A 20,902-nucleotide genomic window follows, 5' to 3' on the forward strand; every position below is an offset into this window, starting at 1 on the left:
ATCTGTGTGAGAGAAACTACTTCATTTGGATTGATTAGCATCAATACAAGCCTCCCCTTTTGGAGCATTATAACAACGTATGATAATTGAACCATGATGAGCCGCTTTAAACCATGAATAAGAAATAGCTGCTCATTCCATATAACCGGTGTCCAGAAAGAATTTGTTCCTGATTATGACTGATTGCCTGATTTATGCTGATGTACATGTTTACTGCATTTGTAGATTAGGAGAGAAGCTCAGAGTAGTTATTGTTAGAATGAGAGAAGTAATGGAGAAGTGGGGAGGAGATAACGGTGATCTCATGAGGAACGTGGCAAACATTTGGGATTAATTCCACCCTGGATTTTGAATACCTTGTATAATAATACACAGCTCGTGTCGGAGGTTTTCAAGACAGAGAAAACAATGAAACTTGTACATTAGACTGGAACCCCCGCTTTTTTGCCCCATCCCATAGTATTATACATTATTGTATCAGTAATACCCAATTTAAATCCACAGCAGAGTTACGGTTTGCTGTGTAAACATGGGAAGTAATCAAACTAAATATGTTTTCACTATCTGTCTAATCAAATAAGACGAACCGGATGATTTATCTGTGACCTGCAGAACCAGAGGTCACTGCTCATTCAAATAGTCATAACTTTCCATGACTGAAAGTGGAGCGGCATGCCCAGAGAGCAAGTTGCTTGGATTTGGCTCTTTGGGTGAAAATCCAGTGTCTCTAAGAAACAGCCATAAAATCATTACAAATATATTAATTTAGGGTTTTAGTTGGGCTAAAGGCTGTCAGCCTAAAAGCCTGCCTGGCAGTCATTGTGATTATCTCTCCCTTTACCTCAGACATGCTCGGCTTTTGGTCAATCTCCCATTTGGTTTAGATCCAGTCATGGTCCATGCAGGCTTCAACTGACCTTCTGTCACTTGTTTGGATTTTGAATTCAGGCATCTGCTCTTCTACAAACCTCTACATAAACCCAAGGAATGGCAGATGTGGAACAATGAAGAACAGACTGACACTGTTTACCTTCTTCAACAGTACAAGCAGAGCAGGTTGCAAGGCCACTGAAAATTAGGCGATGGATGCCTTCAGACATTTCCATTGGTTAGGTGACCCTTGCCTTGCAGGTCAGGGAGCTCTGTCAAATGTCTTTTGCCAGAACTAAGCCTGTTAGCTCAGAGCCAATCAAATAGTCACACTGACACAACCCTTCAGAATGACTCAAAAAGGAATTTGTCTTTGTCAATTTCTCTTTTTTTTAATTATGTGGTTTCAGTTTGACTTTACGCAAGCTGTTGAATGAGGCATCCATAAATGCTTCTCCATCATCACCACCATTATCATTGGATCCTATCTACGCAATTTCTGAAAAAACGCTGTTCAAATTTCGGTAATTTGTAATGATATTTTACAAATCTAAACTGGTAGTTACGACTTGTTGAACATGTCATCAAGCTTATTTGATACTCTGGGTATCTCAAGCTCCTGTCACTGGTCGAAAACCCCACTAACATCCACTAACAATTGGCTTATGTCTGCAATGGGAATGGATACAATTTGCATTCACACCTGGGTCAAATCACTCTCCAGTAAACACAGGTTTTTATCTGCTCTGATCCGATCTAATCAGCGGTAACGGAAACAAGACATCAGGGACTATCAGAGTGGTTTGTTGTTTCTGAGAAAACCCTGAGGTGTCTAAACTTCATGCTGGTAGAAATTTCTTTTTCATAAATTTCATATATATACATATATATTTCTAACAGATTGACAACAGGGGTAGTTTCTCTCTAATAGATTTAACATGAATTTCACAGAACATTAGAAATAAGAGCAACATTTATGGAATGACATTTGATGACAGTGTTTTATGTTTGATACATTAGGATATTCAGCTTTAACATGAAAAAAGGAAACAACTGCCAAAAGCTACTTCTACAGTAATAATCTGAAATAGTATGTATTTGGTTTCCCTACTCTGTGGTAGAACTATAAAACATGCAGTAGGAGAGGTTGTTGAGTTAAATACGAGGCCTTATGGAATAACCTCATGTTTGCAAATGTTGGCCACTTCCACTGCTTCATACTTATGGGCTCTGTATATTTTTAATGATGTTATCTTTCCTTATTTCTTCACAGTCACTGCCTGTGGCCCTGTGAGACACACATTCAAATAAAACTATACAAATTCTTTATTACACTTTCAAGGCTGAAGAGTGTGTGTATCATTCGGGTGACCAAGCAGTTGTTGGAAATGGATCTATAAAAGAAGGGTTGCCCGTACCTCAGCAGAGATGTTTCATACCACCAACATGCTGTGGCCTTGTTCCTGTGTGAGTTGTAGGAGCCAGTCGCATATATATGATGTAATGCAGTGTATTTAATGGATATGTGTGTATAGCCAATATTCACAAATCACAATTTGTCTGGCTTTAACAAGGTGTGACATCCTCTGCCCTTAACTCTCAACAAGAGTAAGGAAAAAGTACACAAAAAAAGCCTTTTAACAGGATAAAACGAACGTAGAATCCTCAGAGAGAGCCACATGTGAGGGATCCCTCACATATGCCACGGACAGAAGTGCAATATATGTCAAGTGTAAAGGAGAACATCAGCAGAATAATGGAAGGTAAAGGAATTGAGGAAGTGTCTGAGAAGACATATTGCATATCAAGTAGTCTTTTGGTAATTAAAGTCCCGATCAGCAATCACCTTGATCTGGATCCACCATCACGATTGGATGCCACCACAGTCATGGTCAACTGCCGCCTCAGGATCCACCATCAGCTGCCACCTTGATCGTGGTCCACCAGCACTATCAGATTCCGACACGAATAAAGATCCGCCATTATTATCATGATCGACAGAAGTTCAATGGGTGCCACATGTAATATATCAACCATCCATCAATTAATTCATTATTGATGAGGGGCGGGGCTGGAGCCAATCCCATCTGTCATTGGTCAACATGCAGGGTGCACTCTGGAAAAGGTCATAAACATATCGCTGGGCCAACATGTAGAAACGAACAACCATTTACACCCTCATTCACAACTACACTATGGGCAATGTAGAGTCTCCAATCTGCATATCTTAGGACTGTTGGAGGAAGCTGGAGTACCTAGGGAAAACCCACATGAGAACATGCAAACACGTCAAGAACATGCCAACTCCACACAAAAAGACCTCAGCCAAACCAGGATCTGAACCAAGAACACACTTGCTGTGAGGTTATCATGCCGCCAACTCAATATGACCCCTCTCAACTAACCCCCATCCCCTATGAGAGAGAGTACTGCATGTGCGGCTGTGGCTGAGGGGGTAGAGAACCGCCGACCTTCCTCCAACCTGAAGGTCGGCGGTTCGATCCCCAGTCTGAACAATCTGCATGTCGAAGTGTCCTTCGGCAAGATGCTGAATCCTGAATGGCCCCCCATAGAATAACAAAGTGCTGCAAGTAGATGCACTGTATGAATGTGTGTGTGAATGGGTGAATGTGAAACTGTACTGTAAAGCGCTATGAGTGGTCATCATCAGACTAGAAAAGCGCTATATAAATACAAATTCATTTACCATGTGCAGATGGAGACTTTGTGTTTGCATGTGAGCATCCTATATTTAGGGTCAGTCAATTGTGAGATCGGCTTTTTATTTTTTAAAGTTTGAAAGTCTGCTCCTGCAACTTAGGAGGCGGCCCTCAAAAGAGACATGGTCAGAGTTAGACTGGAAATACCGACCAGAATGGCATTGAAAAGAACATGGGGATTAGCAAATGTTAAAGCTTACAGCACAACACAGAAAGGCTGGAAGTGGTGCAGAAGTTACTGAAGGCATGATCTTATTACGACTATAACTGTAACTTTGGAACTGTTGCAAAGCAGTTTTTTCCAGTCCCTACCTCCCCAAATGTGCAACAAATTTAAAAAGTTTGTACTTACAAACCACTGCCACTGAGCATGGAGAAGAACCTTACTAGTTTGTTGAAACCAGCTTGGTCTCTCCAGGGATTGCAGGAAATCTGTAAGACAAAATTTCCCCATTTCACAATAACACTTTATTGGCACTTTGTCACCTGAAATCTTTTCCGTTTTCTTTCCCTTTTTAAGTCAGGTGTAAAACTCACATTATGGTCTTAATGGGATGCTTTGACTCCAGTAATGACCTGATGGAAGTGTTTGGACCATGTGGATCGGTGAAGACGATGGAGCTTGACAGTTTGTGGTCGATGAGCAGAGCTGCCCGTCTGATGCCTGTTTTTCCAGGTGTGGCAGTTTAAGCCTCAGCTCCACATGCAACTTTGTTTTTTGTTCCTGTGTTACCAAGAATTACCATGGGTGTGTGGGAGCCAAGCAGAGAATTACATGTTTGAGATTCATTTACCAAGCGAAATGACAATTTTCCTCATGTCTGGAGTGAAGCAGTATTCCACAGATTTATTTGCGTTTCACCCCCATCACTCTCATCGTCATGGTTAAGAGAACTACTTAATGGAATAGTTTAAAATTTCTGGATATAATTTGTTTTCTTACCAAACATGAGAAAATGGATTGCCAGTATTATGTCTGTGTGTAAAGATGTTTAGCTGGAACCACAACAAGGAAACATATTTTATGCTGAGAAGATCAAACTGGGTCAGCCTCATGTTGACATGGAACACTCTCTTGCTGATAAAATGTAAGTCAACAAACCCCACATTAATCATTCAAGGACAACGCTTCTATAGATTTGGCCATAGATTTGTCTATAGTATGAGACCTACATTAACTATTTTTTTCTTTTAAAAATTCCCTCAGCTTTGTTAATGGATGTGGTGAGAAGGCACTAAAAGCTAATCTCACTTTGTTTTGACAGCTCCATGAGCTCTATGCTGAGCTTTGGCTGCAAACCCGTGAAGTCCTGTCATTGGCTTGGCCCAAGGATAGAAACTGAAAACTTGAACATCTATCAGAACGCTTCCAAACTTTAAACACTTTCCACAGCTATAGCATACAGTAAATAAGACATTTGATAGTAGAGTGGTAATAGATTTAGGTCTGACAAAATGAATTAATGAAGGAATGTGCAGCTATGAAGAAAGATTTAAATCATTTAAGAAAACTATCGATCAGTGGTGATCAGTGTTGATATTGTGGCGTCATTCCAGACAGATCAGTGTTGATATTGTGGCGTCATTCCAGACAGATCGACGTTTTAAGTTTCAGTGTGTAGAATTTAGTGATATCTAGTGTGAAGTTGCATGTTGCAGATGAATACCCCTCACCTCACCCTCCCCTTCCAAACTCAAAAGGTGTTTATTTTGTCCAGATTGAACTGGACTACTGTTAAAAACATGGAGGTGTCCATGGAGAGGGCCCGCTCCCGATGTGAATATAATTTCAATATAAAGGGGCCATTGTAAAGTAAAGAAAACAACAATTTGAACGATTTAGATGATTATGCACTGAAAACATCACACGGGTTATTATTAGATTATTAGTATTTTTTTTTTTTAAGACTGGCCTAAAAACCTTTTTATTCAAGAAGGCTATTTACTTTGAGTTGAGTTTTAGGACTTTGATTTTAACTATGTATTTGTGGCACTCTGAGATTCTCGGATGAAGAGTGCCTTACAAATAAAATTTATTTATTTATTTATTTTAGTATATTAAATTTCTGCCAATAGCTCCAATGTGATGTCGCCTTTATCCTTTCCCTCAAGTTCTGGGACTATCATATAGAAGCTATAGAATAAGGATATAGTAATCAAGCACTCCTTTTATCAATTTTGTCCGGACACTGTATGGCATTCCCACTGTACGAAGAACAACTAATGAAATTGCAGATCTCCAAAAGCTTCCTGCAGTTTCATTCCATTCATATTTCCCTTGTATGTGGTCCTGTCTGTGGTCAAATGTTGTGCTTTCACATTTATATAAAATGTTTATGTTATGTAGAATAGATGTTACTGAAGACTGTTGATCCTGGACGTGTATTTGACTGAAGGGTTTCAGTGTCTCAATGAAAGTGAGAAAATTGACACTCTGACCTGTTGATCACAGATGATCTCACTGTGTGATGATTATTTTCTGTGGGACTACCTCCCCAGCACTTAGTTCGACCCCTGGGATTTGACCCCAGGTGACTTTTCTTTTCCACTTTCTTTGATATGTTTTCATTACATGAGACTTGACCTCTCCCCTGACACCCTGCACAATTGATCTGATTTAGGTCTGAGCATTAGATCAGTCAGAGCTTTCTTGTTATAGTGTTGAAAAATCCCCTTCAGGGCCCACAGGGGGCTACATGCTAACAGACCACACATTCCTCTTGTGTGACAAACTGCTCAAAAGATAGATCACAAATGATGTTCATTGATTAGTAATTTTGAACTTTTAATGGCATTGAATCAATTATTATGTAAAATTATCATATTACATCAAAATTGTTGACCCCCCATTTGACACATGGGTACTACAGCCATGTATCTTAAATACATTTTGACATTATTAAAAAAAATAGGAGAATTCTGTCTGTTTCCATTTGTAGGTCAACATTCCTATTATTCCATATTCCTACAAAGTGGCTTAACTCTGTCTGTAGCAATGTTTTTGAGTTGTCTGTATGTCTGTCCCATCATGGTTACCTCATTACATAGCAATAACTTCGAATTTACTTCAAAGAGCACTGTGCTTAAGATAGATAGATAGATAGATAGAGTACTTTATTCATCCCCGAAGGGAAATTAAGTTGTCATAGCAGCCGGTATATTTGAATACAATAAAATACAATACAATATAATACAATAGAATTAAAAATATTGAGGTAGAAAGAATAAAAAACAGAAGCACAAGATAAAATAAAATAAAATAATCAGATAAGGTGCATTGGCAAGATGATGGTAAAAGTACTGATGATATGATGGTAATGGTATTGTTAGACAGTATATAAGAATAGTACAGTATATATAGTATATAATATAACATAATATATATTTATATATGATAGTAATTATACCAATATAAAAGCAGTATATGGTAATAATGGCAGCAACAGTATATATAATAATAATAGTAATGGTGATATAATAATAGTAATTATAACATGTACACATAAATAAATATGTGTATATAGACTTATGTAAACAAGAATATACAGAGAGTATGATATGATATATAGTAGAAGTATGAATATGAATATAAGTATTTGACTATACAATAGGTAATATAATATACTATGAGTCTAAGAATATGTAGACAGAGTGTGCAAAAGACAATATTATTGTATAAAATGATATATAATATCAATATGGTGTATATGAACACATATCACATATGATGTGAAGTAAGTGTATATGGAGCGGAGTGTTGTACAGGTCCACAGTGCAGGAGACAGGTTTAGTGCAGTTCTGTGATGGTGGCTCTGACAGAGGTAGATGATAGGGATGGGGTGAGAGGGATTGTCCATGATTTCCAGCAGTTTTGCCAGCATCCTGTCCTCCACCACCTCCTCCAGGGTGACAAGCTTAGAGCCAACCACAGACTCTGCCTTCCTGATGAGTTTTCTCAGTCTGTTGGCGTCCTTTGCCTTGATGCCCGCACCCCAGGACACTACAGCAAAGAAGATGGTGCTCGCCACAACAGACTGATAGTACATCTGCAGCATCTTGTTGCAGACGTGGAACCTGAGCCTCCTCAGGAAGTAAAGCCGGCTCAGGCCCCTCTTGTAGACGGCCTGTGTGTTGGTGGACCAGTCCAGTTTATTGTCCAGTGTGACACCCAGGTACTTGTATGCCAACACCACCTCCACATCCGTCCCACCGATGCAGACAGGAGAGGGCAGGGGCTTGTTCCTCCTGAAGTCCACCACCATCTCCCTCGTCTTCGCCACGTTGAGCTGCATGCAGTTCTCCCCACACCACTTCACGAAGCGGTCAACCAGGTCCCTGTACTCAGCCTCCCCCCCGCCCTCAACACACCCCACAATGGCCGTGTCATCAGAGAACTTCTGTAGATGACACGACTCAGTGCAGTGCTGAAAGTCAGCAGTGTATGTGGTGAAGAGGAAGGGGGACAGTACAGTTCCCTGGGGGGCCCCGATGTTACTGATCAGACGATCAGACACACAGTTCTGTAATCTAACAAACTGCGGTCTGCCCGTCAGATAGTCATCGACCCAAGTGATGAGGGGAGCACTCACCTGCGTGCCATCTTATAGTTGACAGATGAGCATGTTTTTAGGAAAAAATTCATTCTAAAATGTATTTATTAAAAAAAATAGTGGCAATACCTTTTATTCAGCCCACGGTAGTGTCTGCAGGTAGTCCTCTCACACTCCATATAGCCCCACAACTCTCCTTTATAAGACAAGATAGTCTGAGAGGCAAACACCAGATTAGCCCCTTGTTGCAACACTCACTTGATTCCAGATAATTACAAAATTTTACAACCCATTTGAATGATTTGCCTTGCAACCTGCTTACAGGTACAGTGCTTTGCTCTCCTTTGTTTTGCTTTGCCTTGCCTGCTTTGTGTGTGGTAACTCATTGCAAGCACCAGCCAATCAAATTGGGTTTAAACAAACACTTCAGTCAATCAGATGGCATTAATTTAAATGCAGGTCCTGTCTGACATCAGAGGTGAAAATGAGTAAGAGGAGGCAGAGACAAATGCTGGACATGGTACTTGTTTCATCTGAAGTTAATTTCCCATGTGCTTTCCTCTAGCATTGCTTGGACAGTTAGCATGGCAGGGGATCATGCAAGCTATAGGCTATGTTTTATTTATTTAGCTTTATATTCCAAAGACATTTGCAGCCAGCGAATGGGTAGTAGCGTGATCCTGCAAATCCAGCTGTCAATAATGATATTTACAAACTACCTATATTGTAAAACAAAATAATTTGAACTTCCTTTTTAGTGTCATATACTACACATTGTATATCCTCACCTATAAGTCATGAAGATTAAGAAACTCTTAAAGCACTTCTCCATCTGCTTTATAGTGGACAATCCCTGAAATCGATTGCATAGTTTCCTGTAAATGTCAAAGGGAATACATTGGACCATAAATCATATTCAACCATGCTCCGTGATTTAACAGTATTCTGTCTCCCATCACCAGTGAACTGTGTGTCTGTTTTCCATGAAAATATGACCTACTTGAATTTTGGATGATTTAGGTGTTCCCATATATGCACCATGTGATCTGGTCTCGACCACTGTTGCTAACACAAAGCAGCATTTGCAAATAAACATGCTTCAACTGTTCCTTGGATAGTTACTGACTGAGGCAAAACCAATGGCTTTTGAAAGTGACTTTGCATCCCACACGAAACATAATTGGCATGCCCCAAATCTCATGTGTGAGAAGGCGAGTGAATGGAAAACCTGGTTTCAGATGGTTGAAAGTCATCTAATAGCCAGCTGGGTTCATCAGGTCTGTGCCTCTAATTCCTTTAGCAGGGCCTTTGTTCTGGAATGGGCCTTTTCCTGCTATTTCTTACCCCATGAGTTATGTAAGGTTGGCTGAAAAATAAACTGAACTTCCACAGCAGTTGTCTGGACACTTGATTGCTGCTCCTTCACCCAGATATCTATAGCAGATGACAGCCTTTGAAACCCCGGAACCCCACACTGTCTGGTTGCTATTTTCATCACCTGCAGTTTGACCCGTTCCAGAGATTCAGTCATTTTCTGTTTGGCCTCAGCATGTTACCCAAGGTGATGAAAGGCTGATCAGATTCGCTAAACTGTGTTCATTTTGGCTTGAAATTCTCCAGTTTCCCCTTCTCTCTTAGTTTGGAAAAGCTTCATAGGGGAAGATGAGCTGTTGTGTGGAGACTCTGGCTGATTTTAGTGGGCTGCAGTGGAATGAGGTGGGGGTGGGTTTGGGTTTTCTGAGGCCAGGGACTGGAACTGGTCCTCATTTGTGTAAAGAGAGAGCGTGATTCAGGCAACACGTTGAGTATTTGTAATGTGATGGAATCCTGTCAAAGTCTGAGCGTGCCATCGAGGGTGGGAGGTGGAAGAAAAAGAATGCATTGTCTGTGGAGAGTCTTACTGTATGGAGAGAGGAAGGTGTGAAGGGAGAGGAAAAAGAGGAGACTGGAAAGAGAATTCCTGCCTGTCATGTCTCATTTCCGAGGGATAAGAGCTCTGTGTTGAACAATAATTACTGGGTACGGTTTTCTTGCTCCTTAGATAAATTCCTAGAAAGAACACACATAAAAACATTCCCTTCAGATCTCCTACAGTGTATTTTACTGATTGAACAATCACAGAGAACAGAACATGTGTTTAGACAGAAATGGAGACATGGATTATGGGCGGGTTAATTGTGTTTGTTGTGCTGATCCTAAATTATTCACCCACTATCCGAATCCCTTTGTCGTTTTATATATAAGTCTTCTTCTTTTTGTGTTTACAGAGCACTTTTTCCTCCTTCCATAACCCTGTTGTATGTTTAGTTTCTTTAACGATCATCCTTTCCATTGCAATTAGTTATTTTTGAACTGGGCAGAGTTAAATCAGCCCAGGCTGCGGCATGATCGTGGTCATTGATTTGGCACTGCCAGACCCCCTTTTGAGTTTCTTCTTCTCCTCTACTGGTTCAGTCAGTTGCTTGGCTGCTTCATATGTGCTGCAGGGTGAGTGTGTTATTTTTAATGCTGACAGCTTCACTACCATAGTTGCTTTGGAATTTACCAGTATGAAAAACGCAACAAGTTGTGAAGCTACAATATTAAAACTAAAATAAAATTATATTTGTCACAAGATATGATCCAATCTCCGTCTTAAAAATATCTTCTTCTCTTTCCATGGAAAACCATTGACTTATTAAATACCACTCAAGAAAGGACGCAAGAAAGTTGAAACCGGTGGTCTCATTGCTTAAATAGTGTGCCGTCAGTTCATTCTGCAGCTTGTGGTCAGATACCACATCCAGTCATATAAATGTCCCTGTCTCCTTGTGAGTGTACTGCATGTCTGTGTGCTGGGCTTTAGAGGATGCTGTGCTCAGCTAATAACTATGGATGGCAAACCCACGGTGAGTATAACGACTGGATAAAATGGATCTTCAGTGCGAATTAAAGCATGGAGCAAAATCAACAGCACTGTTGATCCTAATATCATGTCCACGGCTGAAATGTTTGGTTTACCTTGACAGAGACATAACCAAGACCCTGCTGTAGCCAATAATCAGCCAAATCCTTTCGTGTCATTGTTTGTGCCTGCTTTAGCTGCTGTAACTAGGGTGTAATAAAAGCTTTATTTTGATTAGAATTTTTTTATATCCATGCTTGGAATATCCGTATGGAGGGCAAGGTCATTGTGTAGGTCTCTGTGGGTCTGCATCTTTGGTCCAAACTGAAATGTCTCAGGAACTATGGGATTGCCTGCCATGATGTTTTGTGCATAAATTCATAGTCCACAAAGAATGAATCCTATAGTGGTAATCTGCATTTATATTTATCAGATTGCCATGGAATATAATACAGTTATTAATTTTCCAGTTTTTCAATCAAAGACAACTCCCCACCAGAGTATTGCAATCTATTCATTAGAGTTTGTCTAATTGTTGATCTAATTTGACAAATTGAAGTCATCACCTGGCAATGACTGAAACAGGATTACTGTTTCTTTAAGTGAGTCATTGTCCCCTTTTAGGTTGTTGTTTTATCCAGTTATTAAAAGATAGACCCAACACATTGCTGGTAATAAATGCTGGCACATCAAAATCTGTGGTTTATCATATTTAACTCTTTTGACCATTTTAACCCTCACCAAGCTGTGTTGATGAATCTATTATGAATCTATTATGAACATTTACATATTAAACTGTTGTCGTTGGCAATGGAATGTTTTTGTTTCTGTGGAGACCTGTTTAACTTCCCAACTTTAATAAAACGATATCTCAAATTTCCCAGCAGCTGGTCTGGCAGAAGGATCCAGTGTGTTAATTTTGGAGTGACGCTCCTGTTTGAACCTGTTTTGAAAAGCCATGGATCTCCACCAGGGAGTTCTCCAAGTAGTAAATGTGTTTCTTTCTCAGTGAAAGGCATACAGTTCCTTGGCTATTTCTCAGCCTTTATTTACCACAAGTGTCATACTGTGCTAGTGGTCACACTTCAATGATTACTACACTACATGTTCACTGGAGAGACCCATTTTGTATGGACACAGCTCAATGTAGAGCAGGGGTGGGGAATCTTGCTACCGTATACAGCTTGCAAGACAGGTTGACCTGGCCTGCAAGACAATTCATAAATGCAAAAAAGGTGGTCCCCTCCTCTGGCTGTATGTGTAGTGTTTCATCGTTGACACAAATCATGACAACTATCAATGAAAAAAAGTAGATGCACAACGTTGCATTTTCTCAGAGAAATGGACTAACAATAATTTTTGGGTCAAAGCAAAGGGAATCAAAAGGCTGCATCATTACTGCTGGAAACACTCAGCTTAACTGTATGAGTTGCAAGGATAAATATGATTGGACAAAGTTAACAATCTTCAGCAGAGTTTGGGCATTCAACAAGCAGCTTTCACAAGACCACATTCTCACGAGACAATGTTCTACAGACAATTTTTGTGTTTATTGAGTAATAGCTAAGGCGCTGAAAAAGAATATAATAATATGCTGATAAAGTAAAATGTTTCCACTGTGTCAGTTTGTCTTGAGGAAGTCATCAGTTTTTCTCTCTGGCTTGCAATGAAACAACAGACAGAACAATTACCAACCAACTAGACTTTTTTTGTAGGATTACTCCTGAGTTTGAGACAAAGTTTGCTTGAAATTTGTGTGATCAAAGTTGTTTTGGCTCAAAGCAGCTCAGAGTAGCATCATCATCACTGCCATCTGACACATCAGATACATCATGAAAGTGAATCAGTTTCAACCATAAGAAACGCTATATCTGATATATGTATCAATAATTTAGCAAAGGATTTTATAAAAATTGAAATGGCCCTTAATGAGAACAAAGTTTCCCTATCCCGGGTGCAAGGGATTTCTGTGCAGCACCACTACATTCCGGGAGTTGATATACAGGCTTATATCACACAGTGCGCTAAATGTGTCTAATTATCTCTCACTTTCTATGCTGCTTTGCGTGACTTGCATAACTCTTCATGTTACATAGCCATTTAGACAAAGTAAGTCAGCTATGTCAAACAGCTTGGTGTAAATGAGAGAGTAATAGGTCTAACAGTAACAGTTTTGCGGGTCCAATGGCAGCTCCAGCTGGCTGACATATGGAACAGGTACAGAGGTGGATAAACAAAACTCTAGGACTCACTAAAGTTTATTTGATTTCCCTTTAAAAAGGAGCAGTGCATGGTGTCAGTTATAATGGGTTGGAAATCAACCGTAAACAGACATTTAATTTACTATATTAAGTGTTCAAATATTTTTATTGAGTAATTCCATGTGGTCATGATCAACTATTTACTCTGCTCACAGAAATCGTAATATGTGTTTTGTAGTCATGATTATTAAATAGTATCTCTATTGTCAGCGTTGTTTGTCTGCTGCATATTTTTCTAGGCAGTGGTTGCAACGCCGGGGTCAGGATCCCTTACATTTTTAGGTGTACAAGTTAATCACACAGATTCAAAGCCAAAATACATTTCTACTACACTAAACTTTATGCATTTTTCCCTACTCCATTTTCCAATTTTCTAGTTGGAACAAATTTTCCACTCTGGAACTGGGTTTGGATTTATGGCTCAGGTTCAGGTTCCACATACTGATGGCTCCACTGTGGGGCTCAACAGAAATCATACTTTTGTCATATTCCAACAGTAACCATGGTTATATTCCTTTATCAGCTTTGTGATACAGGACACTAGTGGGCTATGCATCTACTAAAGTTCTATCCAGGTAACCGATTCCCTTGTATCATTCCCGAATAGAGTATAGAGACCATGGCTGTGCAATACGTTATTTCATTCACTGTGATAGTATAGACTCTTTGCAAGTGATTTTCAGAGAAAAATAAAGCCTTTGCTAGACTTCTTTCTTTTCTTGAATCCTGGAAAGATACCATAAATTCTGGTATTTGAAGACATATATAAGTTTTATGTGACCCATTGTTTTCAAACTGTGGCTTTGCCTCTCAACAATTACATTTGCTCTCTGTCAAATTGACATTTCATAGGCTTTTACAAAATGTCAAGCATTTGCTTTTCTAAAGTGACAAAGTTCAAGTTACACACAGAAACAATACAGGAATTGTCCGCACTTAGTTGACATTTACATCCTCCCACTGAGCAGAGTCCCAATCTAAGATGTTGGCTCTGTTCACTTCCAATTAGGGCCCTTTCAAACAAATACAAAAATTCCCTGTCATTTTTTCCCAGTGAACACCGACCGACTATATGTGTCTGCTGTGGCAGATTTTGGGCTTAATTGTATTGAAAAATCTCATACTGTGTGACTGTGACCTTTGACAATGTTTTCACAGTCTTTACTCAGTGATTTGTGTCCATTGTGTCAGTTGAACATTATGTGGCTCGCTAACTGAGGCCGCCGAGCACATGGGAGATTAAGGCCATGCCGTTGGGGTGAAGATTGGCGGTTGGTGGTGTTTTGTGTGGACACGGGTCAACGATTGGAGGCTGGTATCCTCACACAGAAAGCAGCTTTTCCTCTTGCTGGCCCCCTGCAGCTTTTCCACAGTCCCCGGGGTGTGTTTTGTGTTGGGCCACAGGTCAGTAGTGCTGCTGTTTTAGGCCATCAGGTTGTTTTCTTTAGCCTCTCTGTTCTCGCCACACTCTCTTACAGGAGGAGCCAGACATAGCAGCTCCGCGCTTTGTGGCACTCCTCTCATCTAGAAAATGAGCCGAATGCTGTTCATTGTGGTTGTTTTAGGAGCAACCTGCTGACATACATGGACCAATACAAACACAAGTGCATTCAACTCTCTGAGCATCTATATAAAAAGAAATATGTTGTTTAGAAATAATTCACAATCAAGGCACTTTCATTTAACAGAGATCAATTGAAATTACAGGTGTCCGATAACGATAAGCAGCTGACACTTAAGATTCTCCAAATATTTGTTCATAAAATGATATTGTCCTTTCTTGCTCTTGTTAATAGAATAATACGTGCTAGTTGCATCAGAGCTACATAGGGTTTGTACGTCCTGCCATCTGTTGCTTTTCTTAACTCTATTTCTGCAGATAGACTCTGATAAAGTTTCCACAGTGTGTTTTTGTTGCTGGGATATGGTTCAGGCCTGCATGTCGTTGGCAGCTGACATCCAAAGCTTTTAAAACTCAACATTCTGTGTGGCAGTTAGTTTGCCAATGGTGGTTAGTCGTCGATCTGTCATTAACAAACATAGTTTGTAGATGATGGTGTTTTGAGCAACATCCATCCTTTTAAAAACCAATTAGATTAAATAACATCTAACAACATATATTATGAGGCTGGTGGTGTCTGTAATTTGCCTCATTTTGACTTAAGTCATGCATTTTTAGGCAGCTATGCTTTACTTGTGGTGTGCTGACCATGCACTCTCAAAGCATATGTGCTGTATCCTTTCCTGTTAGACATGAATGCGTGGCCTCTTGTGGCATCTGTTTGATTTTTACAAGGTAAGTAACATACTACTATACATACTTAATATCTGCTCTCACATCACTAGATAAGATAACTAAAAGTAATTCATGATGGTGACAGTTGGAACACAGGGACTGTTGAGTTTGTTGATATGCCTGCAGGCAGTCATTGATCAAAAGAGGTTGGTAACCACTGTTGTAGATGGTTACCAGATTACTAGATTTTTTAGTAGACTAGAAATGATGCTGGACATGATCTGGTTTTGTTTTCATGTTAACTTAACAACCCTACAAATATCAGAGGGTGGAATTTCCCCTGAACTCTCAACTGAAATTCTAACCCTAAATTAGCAGGCAAAATGACTTCACTTTGCAACTATGTTCTCACACAAGTTTATAAAACAATTTTTTTTTCCAATTTAATTTCTCTCTCCCACGGTCTACCCGGAGACACATACAGAGCCTGTGGTTTTAGGGATAAAAATCTGTCTTATCAAACACATCCACTTGACACCAGTTTAAAATTCTCGGCCTGAAAAGATCATCATTATCTGAACAGGCAGTGATAACGGATTTAAAACAGCAGGACTTCTGACATCATGAGGCACTGGTGATCTGCTCTTGATACTCTTGATACACGGCAGCACCTCTGTAAGGAAGTGGTTCATGTTTATATGTCTTGTTCGCTCTGCGGGATGCTGTCGCAGATGCTCCTGCCGCTCGACTTTAACATACTCATCAGGGGCAAAAGGTCATTAGGTCACCACCTCTATGAAAGTACAGAGAAGCAGAGAATGAAAATTTCAGGAGCAGAGGAATAATGGCTTGCTGAACCCAAAATGTTTTTGGTGACATTAAGGTTGACAGATTAGGATTTATGTCGAGCCGGCCTGTCTGCTCTGATCCATCTTGTGAAGTTGTTTTCCAACAGTCGTATTGTGGGGTCAACCTTTCAGCCCCACTGCTGCTCTTTCTCCCAGAATTCCTCATAATGCTGTTGCTGGCAGTGGCTCACACACTCAGCAGGCCACTCCTTTTCTCCGCTCCCATTCCTCTCTCACTCAAATACATTGTATAAAGTCAAACCTCATCCAGCTTCCCACAGCTCTTTACAGCTGCACAGACATGACCCTTTAGATGATCTACCCATGGTGCAATTCAAACAGCACACATTCATTTTCATGTGTAGATGTGCTGATATGCAGATGTGTGAAATTACATTGCCAGAAGTCTGTGTCTATGACCTTTGTATGACCTGCAGAGTTTTTTGCAGTAAGAGGATTGTGTCCCTTGTAAAAGCTTTGCAGTAAGTTTCTCTTCAAATGCCGTAGAGCTGCAACTAACTGTTCGATTATTGAATTGACTATGCAGCAAAATGTCAGCGAATAGTGAAAAATGCTCACCAAAAATGTTTTGAGTGTCTTTAAAAGCTTTCTTCTGATTTAAAATGTGTGACACAGACAAACGAGTGTATGCACAAACACATGCATGTTCAAGAACACAAAAACATATGTATACATCACATAAACACCACATCTGATAACAAATATCACTTTGTTCTTGATTCCTGGACAGACTCACTTTATTTATTGTCTATCTCTTGTTGTCTTTTGTCTTGAAAAATAAATCAAAAAAATGAATGATATTAAATGCAAACATGACTGAAAACAACCGGTCAGTGTGAAAGGACCTACAGTTCAGTGTGTGAGCTCAGCCTTACTGATTACAGAATAGACAGGGAACACTGTTTGTTTACCAATGTAGAGGAAACATGCCCCGACCTGGGACCACTGATGTCTGTTGCCATGCATGAGCTCCTCTAACATTTAACTATAGTCATTTGCTCAATAACAGATTAGCTATCATACCAAAAAGCTCAGTGCGGGTAAAATAGATTGTTGTAACATTTTTAAAGCCACATATTGTCTTAGTGTTTGAGGTTAGGGGAAAGATTTCCACTTGGGAATCTTTCTCTTTTTTTGGGTCTGGAAGTGGAAACAATGCGGAGGGTTTATTGTACCTCATGCCCGGTTTATCAAATCATTTCTATGTGACATTTTCATGTCCCTTCAGATGTCTCTTTTTCTTTTAACAACGTCTCAAACTGTTTCCACATATCTTCAACCTTTCCGTCCAACAGTGTTGACCTGGGATGGGTTTTTACATTTATGAGCAAATAGTGATGTTTTAACTGTCGCTGGCACATGACCGAGGGGTTTCCTCCCTATAACCAGATGGATTGGTCAGGGTAAGAAAGACGCTGCACCTGGACCCCACGCACCGAGATGATCTCTTTATCCTGGGATTGTCACAGAGAGAAGGAAATTGATGCCAGGGAGCAAGGACAGGAAGGAGTGAGGGTTGGAAGAGGGGTGGGGTACTAAGCTGAGAGCCTAAAGTGTCCAAAACAAACTAACTACAGAGGCCTGAGGATCAGGGCTAAGCATTAAAATCCCAGGTACCATCAGTATTCAATAAAGTTCTTGGTTAGAATAAGAATGGCAGAAAATATTTAACCGCTCTAGTTCAAACAGTATCTGAACTAAAACCGCTTAAAGCTGTTTTTCCATGAAATCTTTCATAAGAAGTTTGTAAATGTTCATGAGCTATTTGAGTTCTTGTGTTGCCATTGTTTTAAACAAGGTTATGTTAGTGGCAGAGTATAGCATGACAGGAGCCTTCGGTGTGAGAAACAGCCAATAACCCTGTGGCTCCTTTTGGATATTAGTCTTGAATCTTTATCTTCTTTTTTTTCTGTGTTGCAGGGGGCTGTTCATCACCATTCACGACGCTGGACACATTGCTTCACTGCTCCAGAACTGGCCAGAAAAAGACATCAAGGTAAATGACATCTGCTCAAACAGTGGCTTTGATAAATAGACGAATACATAGTACTGTACTGGTCTTAATCTTAAAAAGTCCATAAGAAATGTAAAATTGTCATTATTGGGTTATGTAAAATACAATATTTAATGGCTTAAAGGATAACTACGAGTATAGTTGTAGTCAACAAATTGTTAAATTGTTGTCAACAAAACATTAAAGACAAACAATGCTGAATGATGGACTTACTCTAATGTGGTCCTTATTGATATACAAGTAGTATTACAGTCAAAATATAATCAGAAAATACTTTTATATTGTTATCTGAAAATACTGAAAATACAATTTGCTCTATGTGATTGTGAACTGATCGAGGTTGAAAGGACACTCTACGTCACTGTGCAGGTATATACATGCCCATTTTAAAATGTGTTTTCCATGAAATTTAACAAACAATGTTTAAAGCATAACAACATTCAACAGGGTTAAAAATGTTATATCTGATTATGATTAAATAAGAAAAGTGAGGCAAGAGAAAAAATCTCTTAATTAATTGTATTTGATAATTATGGTGACATTTCACAGTATATAATAAAACATGGTGTTTGTGCTTTTTCTCACTATAAAATATAGTGTTTTTTTTTAAATACTACAGTGTCAGACACTTGCATTAGGTTGTTATCAATAACAGTTAATGTGTATGGATCAACATTGTGCAAGTCATGATTTAGTCATATTTAGAATGACGAAACCTGCAGGCATTTCTGGCATGTCAAATATTCCTGCAGCCTCAGACACCTGTTCACAGCTGTCAACAGCAGGACATTTACTTCAGGGCTGACATGCCGCCTCTCATTGTCAGGGTGGTCTTATCGTTAACTCATCTAATATGCCTTACGTTAAACATTTCAACAGAGAGACGCTAATTCCGAGGCAAGGTCCTTCAGTTAGATATTAAGACGTGATATTTAAGGTCACAATGGGTGTGGTCCTCGCTCCTTTTTAGCATTTGTAAGGGAAAAGCAATGACACTCTTTAAAGTGGTCAGAATGTGGGAGGAACACGGCTGTTAGTCCTTTGTGCCAAAGATTTGTACGTCACACTGATGGTGGAAAAATAAAAGACTCAGAACGTTAGGAACATTTCAAATTAAACACTTCTGCTGGTGATATAAAGTGTTACACAATTGATTTGTTTCATACCGTGGAATCTACCCAGAGGAACTTATTTATTGCTTAATCGGTAAAGGGAGTGGAAAGCCAGGAGAGTGAAGCAGGACCTGGCTCACACTGAGGAAAATACTCATGGTTCTGGGTAGGTTTAGAAGACAGTGGAGTGGAACTGCTGCTTCTCTTTAAGCTTTGTATGATTTTAAATATTAGTTCACCTTGTACAGCCTCACTGACAGATTTTGATGCTGATGGTATAGTTGGTGTGGAAGGTGCACAATATAGCTGACAGTTATCTTGATTGACAGGCGGTGTGTGTGACTGATGGAGAGAGGATTCTGGGATTGGGAGACCTGGGCTGCCATGGTATGGGCATCCCAGTTGGCAAGCTGGCTCTCTACACAGCCTGTGGGGGTATGCCTCCAGAGCAGTGCCTGCCCGTCATGCTGGACGTGGGCACAGACAATGAGGTAAGAATTGTGTTCAAAAATGACTGTTTACAAAACTACAATCTGCCTGCCTATACATACAACTTATACAACCATCAGTGATGGAAAGAAAACAAATATTTGTTACAGAATGAATAACGCAACAATATATATGAAATTTATCAAATTAGCTTGACTGAACACAAATTAAATACAAATTAAATATACAGGATATAATGAGTTGATATCATTATGTTTCCCCAAATTTTTAAGTTTATGGTAGGAGACCTTTACACCTCAGATATGTAGCTTCATACTCACTGTAGGGCTTTGTAATTATTTAGAAGAAGCCATCAATCTATCCATTTTCGGCTGCTTATCCGAACATGAGGTGCAGAGGCAGTAAGCTAAGCAGGATGTTCAAGGCACCCCTCACCCACCCTCTACAGCTCCTCCTGGGGGATTTTAAGATATTACCAGTCCAGATGGGATATGTAGTTCACACAGCATGTTCTGGGTCTACCCTGGGTGTCCTCCCACCAGCTATACTGGTTCACCTCAACTGAACATCAACAAGAAACCAAAAGGCCTATTTTCCTTTCACAGTGTACACTGTTAAGTGTATGGAATGTGTTAACATTGTTCTTCTCTAGTGAAGTATCTGGATTTTGAAAACATTTACATCATAAGAGCAGTTTAAACCTCCACTTAATTAACAATGAAAACCAGAGTTAAGTTGAATACTGAGGTAAAATAGCTATTCTTCTATTCTATCTTGTCCACCTTGCTATATAACCTAGTTACCTAATAAGCATGTGCCGTTCCTGCTGAACTCTCAACTCTACTGCCCAAGACCCTTAAATTCCAAATATTGCTCCAAGAAAATGTTTAAATACCACAGTATAACATGCCAGCGCTGGGAAATGCTCTTAAGAAT

At 39.7% G+C, this 20,902-nt stretch overlaps 1 protein-coding gene across 2 annotated transcripts in view; it reads left to right on the forward strand.

Moving 5' to 3' along the window:
• me1 (malic enzyme 1, NADP(+)-dependent, cytosolic) overlaps nt 1–20,902 on the forward strand; it is an 82,202-nt gene that overhangs the window by 38,184 nt on the left and 23,116 nt on the right. For both annotated transcript variants that reach the window (XM_061081108.1, XM_061081107.1), the window contains exons 4-5: nt 18,311–18,386; nt 19,846–20,007. In XM_061081108.1, the coding sequence (XP_060937091.1) occupies nt 18,311–18,386; nt 19,846–20,007 (238 nt within the window). The remainder of the gene's footprint in view (nt 1–18,310; nt 18,387–19,845; nt 20,008–20,902) is intronic.

This window comes from Limanda limanda, chromosome 11 (assembly GCF_963576545.1).
Source record: "Limanda limanda chromosome 11, fLimLim1.1, whole genome shotgun sequence".
Taxonomy (NCBI): domain Eukaryota; kingdom Metazoa; phylum Chordata; class Actinopteri; order Pleuronectiformes; family Pleuronectidae; genus Limanda; species Limanda limanda.